Genomic DNA, 7130 nt, shown 5'->3' with positions numbered 1-7130 from the left:
ATGTCCCCAGGCTGAGAGCGGTCCCGTGTTGCTGGAGACCTAACGGAGTCGTGGTCCTCAGGGAGCTCATTAGAGGAGGGAGCTCCTCCACCTTGGAGGACTGTGGAGCCATGGGTGGCTGGCAGCAGGGGCTGCAAACCCTATCCTCTGTTAGGTCTCCTGCTCATAGGAGATGTTCTTCACCCTCCTGAGCCATCCGTCCCCATGTCACCGGGGCAGCTCAGCCCCCCTGCCCGGCCGTGGCCTGCATCGTTGCTTTGCAGTCGTCTTTTTCTCTCTGCAGGGAGAATAACTTCATCAAGGACTTCCCCCAGCTGGCCGATGGGCTGATGGTGATCCCGCTGCCCGTGGAAGAGCAGTGCCGTGGCGTCCTCTCGGAGCCCCTTCCCGACCTCCAGCTTCTCACCGGTACGAGCAGCCCACTTGGGGCAAGATCCCGTTCTCCCACCCTGGATCCCAGCGTGGTCCCTGAGGGACATCAGCATCCCTGGTGTTGTGGGGTCCTTCACGGCATCCCTCCTGCGTTCCTTGGGCAGGAAGAGCGTATGGGGTGGATGAGTCCACCCTGGCACGGGGCAAGGCAGCATCTCCATCCCTGTGAGCTCCAGGCAGCCTGGAGACCCCATGGCTTGACCACCAGAGGAGGTCACCATCCCTGCTGCCATCCCCTTTCTTGCCCCTGTGGTGGCAAAGCCATTCCTCGGTGTGAGCATTAAGCGTCCCCTGGAGTGTGGCCACCAGGTGGGCAGGGGCTGAGCACCAGCTCTTCCTTTGCAGGGGACATCAAGTACGACGAGGCGATGGGGTACCCCATGGTGCAGCACTGGCGGGTCAGGAGCAACCTCTACAGGGTGAAGCTCAGCTCCATCACCCTCTCTGCAGGTGAGGGTTTCCAATCATGCATCTCCATGGGAGGCTGGGTGGGTGGGTGGTGGTCTTCTGCCCCAAGGAACGGTCATGCTGAGTATCTCACCAGCATTTCCCACCTCCAGGCTCTGCTCGGGCAGTGGCTCGAGCTCCCAGCGCTGCTCCAAAGGCAGGCAGAGAGATTTTCCTCCTTTTTAGGGGGTGGGGGGAAACTGAGGCAGGGGGGTTGTGCAGCCCAATTGCACAAAGCGAGCGCTGGGGTCAGAGCCAGGATCAAGGCAACAAGCCACGCTGCAGGAAGATCCATATGGGGGTGGCTGTGTATACGATTATATATGAAAAAACAGTAAATTCTTGGAAAAAAAAGTGCTTTCAAAAGGACCCAAAGTGCTTGTAAATGCGGGTCATATAAAGCAGGAGTCGCAGCTGAAGAAGGGGCGGGCGGGAGGATCCTGCAAATGTCAAAACATTTCACTTCCACGTTTTTATAGCTACACGTTTTGTTTCAGAAACGCTGAAACATTTTGTTACGACCTGAAATGTTTTGCCTTTTCATTTCAAAACAGCATTTTTTTTTTTTATTTAAAAATCAACCTGTTTTTTAAGGGGAGAAAGAGGAAAAAAAAAAAAAGAGGGAGGATCCTGCAAATGTCAAAACATTTCACTTCCACGTTTTTATAGCTACACGTTTTGTTTCAGAAACGCTGAAACATTTTGTTACGACCTGAAATGTTTTGCCTTTTCATTTCAAAACAGCATTTTTTTTTTTTATTTAAAAATCAACCTGTTTTTTAAGGGGAGAAAGAGGAAAAAAAAAAAAAGAAAGATTTAGCACAGACAGGCTGCAGAGCCCCAGAACGAAATAACCTTTTCGGAGCTGAACAAAATATTTGGGTTAAGCTCAAAACGAATTCTTCTAGCTTTTTTTTTATTAAACCAACCTTCTCCTTCAATAAACCAGCCAACCAGGCAGCCAGATACCCTCACTTTGGTGACATTTATGACGTATTTTGTTGCAGTATGTTTTCAGTTCCACCACTGAACCAAAACGGTGATACCAGCCAGCTGGAAAGGGTGCCAAGACACCGTGTAGTCACCAAAACCTCCACGATTTTTCCTCTCTGCAGAGCAGTCAGAGTCCATGTCCTTGTCCTCCTTGTCCCCACTGGGTGCTGCAGAGCTTTGCTCAAGAGATGCTCCAACGGTTGTGCACCCACGGAGCTGCCCCATGTGTCCCTCTGGGCCATCTCCAGCTTTCCTGAAAATAGTTAGGGGTTATGCAGGGTTTTTACTCTGGGGATGGTCTGCAGGGAAAACTGTAATTAGTGACACCAGGAGAACATCTCTGGTTGTGGTTCCTGCAAAGCAAAGGCCAAGCACATCCTCTGGGGAGGGTGTTGATGGTGTCCCAGCAGCCTACAGAACGGGATGGGGCTGGTGGCAGGGTGGTTGTGTGTGTGTGTGTGGATATGTGTGTCTGTGCACACACGTGTTCACATGGACATCCCTACATACTGGTTTTGGAAAAGTCTTCAGGAGAAGAGTCACAGAAGGATGCCAGAGCCACAGCCCGGGGTAAATAGCAGGTTGTGGATCCCGAAGGATCATAGAATCATTGAATGGTTTGGGTTGGAAGGGACCTTAAAGACCATCCAGTTCCAACCCTCCTGCCCTGGGCAGGGACACCTCCCACCAGACCAGGTTGCTCCAAGCCCCATCCAGCCTGGCCTTGAACCCCTCCAGGGATGGGGCAGCCACAGCTTCTCTGGGCAGGACCATGTAGACCTTGGAGGGAAGAGAGGAGGAGCTGTGCTTTGCACCCATGTGGGGACTTCTATTTCTTGAGCAGAGGATCTTCTGGGCCTCCTTGCCCCAGGCTGTGGCTACCAGCCCTGCCTGTCCCCCCTGCCCATCCCCTGCCTCCCTCCCACAGGCTTCGCAAACATCCTGAAGATCCTGAACAAGGACAGCAGCCGGGAGGAGCTGCTCTCCTTCATCCAGCAGTTTGGCTCCCACTACATCGCGGAGGCTCTGTACGGCTCCGAGTTCAGCTGCACCATCCACTTCCCCAGCAAGAAGGTCCAGCAGCAGCTCTGGCTCCAGTACCAGAAAGGTGAGGAGTGCGGTGGGAACGGGCAGGGGCACAAATCCTGGTTATCGTTGGTGCTGTTTTCCATCCATCAGCCCCTCTCCCCTGCACATACACCGTCACCGCGCCGGGTAGTAGGTGTAGACAGGAGTCTTGTCCCCAACTGATGGCCCAGCAGCAGGAGATGGTGGCACATCTCCATGGGCAGCATCCCTGAGCCAGGGGAACCCATCCTGAGTGCCCCTGCCCTCCGGCTGCTGCGCTCTGGCTCCGTCCTTCCCTAGGAAGACCCCCTTCACCACTCACCCCCGGCCCCGCCACGGTGGCCCCCGCACGCCGGGGGTGCTCAGGGTTGGGTGATGGAGATGTGTCACAATCGAGCTGTGTCAGAATGGCTTCGTTTTATTGCTTGTGACAATGACGGTCTTTAAGGAAGTGTATTAAATCAATAGCAGACTCATTGTGCTACACCATAAATAACGAGACACATCATTAAACAGGGCAATAAACTTCAGGACTTTGAAGTAATACAATTAGGTTATGTTTATAAAAACTCCCTTATCGCTGGAGCCCTTCCCTTTGCCAATTCATCTCTTTCCTCCGGGGAGATGGGGATATTCCCCGGGTCTGATATTTTTTTTCCATCAAAAAACATCTGTGGTGTTTCACCGGACCCGTCGTAGGGCTGATGGTGACCGAGGTCCTCAAGGTCCCTTGTGTCCTGCCCCGTGGGCGCTGCCAGGAGCCGCCTCCTCTCCTGGAAGCCAGCAGATGGAGGTTTCCTCCCTCCCACCACCTCCCTCCCTTTCTGCTCCTGTTTTCCCTCTGTCTCCCCAGCGCTGCTCGTCTCCTCGGCGTATCCATATCACCCTGTGCTCCTCTGTTTGGCTTTTAAATAGTGATAAATGAAGTTTGCCTTAGCAATGTCCCCGTGTAGCAGGAGGAAGCGTCGGGGAGGTGTGTTTTTCATGTAGTTGCCATGTTATTAATTGTTTGGGACTGGTCTCTGCCATCCCCGGGCCAATGTGTTGGTGGGGCCGGACCCGGGGTGGCTCCACGTCTCCGGCACCGTCCCCCCAGACACAGGGTTTCTCCGGAGATGCCGGAGGGTGGGAAGGAGAGGAGGATGCTGCAGTCTGAGCCCGTCGTGAGCATCGCCCCTGTTTGCCGGCGCTGGGGCCGGAGGGGAGATGATCAGTGGCAACACGGGATCTGGTGGTGAAATGTCTTCCATTTCTGAGCCCCCTGCCTTCCCCCTGGCCAGGGCAAGTGGTGGTCCTGGGACTCAACACAAAGCCTCGTGGTGGCACCGAGCAGTGCCTTGCTGGTGAAATAATTTCCTTTTTAGTCCGTGATATGCAGCTGGCCCAGGCGGGCTCCCTCGCTCCCCTCCTGCGCCCCTGGACCCGTGCCGGCCCCGTGCCACTCGCAGGGGTGGCCCAGCACTGGGGGCATCCACAGCATCCTTCCTCGCTGCCCACCGAGCACCCCAAACCCTAGGGATCCCTGGGGTTTTGCATGTTATTCCTTGGACTTAAGTATTTTATTTCTGACAATGCGGCATTTGGACACTGGGTGCTGGCTCTGAATGTGTTCTTCGTGGGTGGCTCCATCTATGGCTTTCAGGAGCTGGTGGGGTCAGTGAGGTTGAACTTTGGGTACTGCAGAGGGGACCAGTGTTTTACTTAGCTCTTTGATGGCCAGAGAATGCTCTTGGAAAGACATCAAGGATGTTCAGGGCTCTTGCTGATACCAGCAGAGATCGGCTCTGGACGGAGAAGGTACCACAAAAAACTAAAGGCTCTCTCTGGGAGAAACCCCAGTGGAGCTAAGAGAAAGAACTTGCAGTTTATGGTAGATGGATTGTATTCCCAGCTTCTCCACTGATTTACCCTCATTTTGCCAGTGACATAAGGAAGATTTGAATAAATAGCTCCAGCTAGACAGTTCTGGATGCCTTCTCCGCTCGGAAACAGCTCTGCCCCGCCAGGCTCCCCACTGCCAGCCAGCCCCTTTCCAAACTGCTCGGCGAGAGCACATATGCATCATCTCGAATAAATACAAAAGTACGGCCAGGATAACCCTCATTTGTTAGCGCACAAAGCAGGTGGGGGGAGGCGGGGGAGAGGAGAGTCTCGAGCTAATTGGCACGGCACCAACTATGATAAAAACGCACATGGTGGCGGGCTCGCAGCGTCGCCCGAAATCGTTTGAATATTTTAATCAACTTCATAAATCAATCGGCCCGGCCTCGGGAGGGAGGCCTCCGCCGGTAAAGCGCCTCGAGCCCTAATTGAAAACACGGGCTGGAAGAGGAGACGGTGCCTGCCGTCGCAGCCCGACCCCCTCATCGAGCTCTGGGCCCGGTCCTGGCTCTGCTGAGGCTGGAGCAGCCCGGACGGGAGGTGGGTGGGTGTCTGCAGAGCTCTTCCTTCCACCCAACGGAGGAGAAAGGGATGGGGCTCTCACTAGGGACCATAGAACGTCGGTGTCTTCTTGCTGCCTGGCCCTGGTGGGACGGGAGGGCTGTAGGCAGCCTTTGCAGGCTGTTCTGCTTGTAGAAATGTGAAATGTTCCTCTTTCAAACAGATAGGGTGTGTGCTGGGGGAAGGAGAAGGAGCCTCCTGCCCTTCTTCCCAAGGATTTGCAGGAATGAATCCTGGACCAAGATGCACCAGGCTCTATTCAGGACAGAGATGGAAACATCCCCCAGGTTCCCCCTGAGGAACTGTGTTAACCCACGAGCAAGACCATACCAAACCCCAATTTTATTTCATGCAGAGCGATTAAAAGCCCTTTTTTTTTTTTGGGGGGGGGGGCGCTGTTTGCTCTGGCTCTGTGCAGCCAAGTAATGCTTGAACTCATCGGAGCATCCTCCGAGCAGGGACCTGGAGATCGACCTGGCCATTGATCCGTGCCACAGGAGCCCGCGTCGCTCTTCTCCCCTGTCGAAGGCAGCAGTTAACGCTGACGGCACCTCATTAAGTTTGTACCAATTGTGTGAGCATCTCTGTTTGGCAGCGGGGGCAAATGCAGCACCCCCAGCCACCCCCTGGGGCGTGTAAAGATGTGCTGGGTCTGGCCAGGATGGAGCAAAGTGGCTTCATCACAACCCCTGTGGTGCCGAGCTTTGGATTTGAGGCCACAGCAGTGTCAGTACCACCCTGGCATGTGGGCTGCTGCCAGCACAGCGGCCGGGCTTCCAAGGGAGTTGGGAAGATATTGGGAAGGAAAACAGCCAGGACTGCTCAGTCCAACTGGGGTGTTCCTCACCACATAATGCTCAGAGGTAAAACGGGAGGCAGAGGCTGGGGGTCAACCCACCACAAGGATGCTCAGAAAATGTAGAGGAGGAAAGAGAGCGATCCCTGCGTCCAGCACATCCACCTGCCAGGGACTGCTTATGGAATCATAGGATGGTTTGGGTTGGAAGAGACCTTAAAGATCATCCCATTCCACCCCCTGCCCTGGGCAGGGACACCTCCCACCAGACCAGGTTGCTCAAAGTCCCATCCAGCCTGGCCTTGAACCCCTCCAGGGATGGGGCAGCCACAGCTTCTCTGGGCAACCTGGGCCAGGCTCTCACCACCCTCACAGCAAAGAATTTCTCCCTACTATCTGCTGAAGGTTTGTCAGAGACCTGGTTGCTCTGTGGCCCCTCGGTGTGGCTGAATGAGGAGGAGGAGATGTTGGTTAGGGAAAGGGAAGAGCTGCTCTGATGGCAAATCCTGACAGATCTGGTGGGATTTCCCCAAGAGCTCTTCTGGCTTTCTTGTTGCCACCACGATACACAAAATGCAGAACAAATGTCTCTAAGTGCTCTGGCACTCGGCGAGAACGGAGACGTTATCAGCAGAAACGCGGAGGGTCTCGTCTTGTCAAATGTGTGAGTGACAGCTCTTTTCCTCCACACGGTGCGGATCAGCTGAGCCTCAGCGTGGGAGACTTCTGTTCTCCAGCTGGGAAAAGTTGGAAAAAGAACCGGCGTGCCGGTGGCGTGCTGCCACGGAGGAGCACCCAGGCTGGAGGGAGATCCTCTCCCTTGCCACCATGGACCTGGGAGAAGCCCAGCTGGAGAGCGGGGAGAGGATGCTGCTGGGCTCGGGATGTCCTCTGCACGGGTGGAGGAGGGTCAGAGGGTTTCACAACCCAACTGTTCCCCTGCTTTAGGTCT

General features: G+C 54.9%; 1 protein-coding gene across 1 annotated transcript in view; it reads left to right on the top strand.

Moving 5' to 3' along the window:
* The first annotated feature begins 280 nt into the window (after positions 1-280).
* ASTN2 (astrotactin 2) overlaps positions 281-7130 on the top strand; it is a 145791-nt gene continuing 138941 nt past the window's right edge. Inside the window, exons 1-3 of the mRNA XM_014952355.1 lie at positions 281-408; positions 778-882; positions 2801-2980. Coding sequence (XP_014807841.1) covers positions 330-408; positions 778-882; positions 2801-2980 — 364 coding nt within the window. The 5' untranslated portion in view covers positions 281-329. The remainder of the gene's footprint in view (positions 409-777; positions 883-2800; positions 2981-7130) is intronic.

This window comes from Calidris pugnax, unplaced genomic scaffold (assembly GCF_001431845.1).
Source record: "Calidris pugnax isolate Ruff unplaced genomic scaffold, ASM143184v1 scaffold135, whole genome shotgun sequence".
Taxonomy (NCBI): Eukaryota; Metazoa; Chordata; class Aves; order Charadriiformes; family Scolopacidae; genus Calidris; species Calidris pugnax.
The sequence above is the reverse complement of the archived record's forward strand: the minus strand, read 5'-3'. Positions and strand labels throughout refer to the sequence as shown.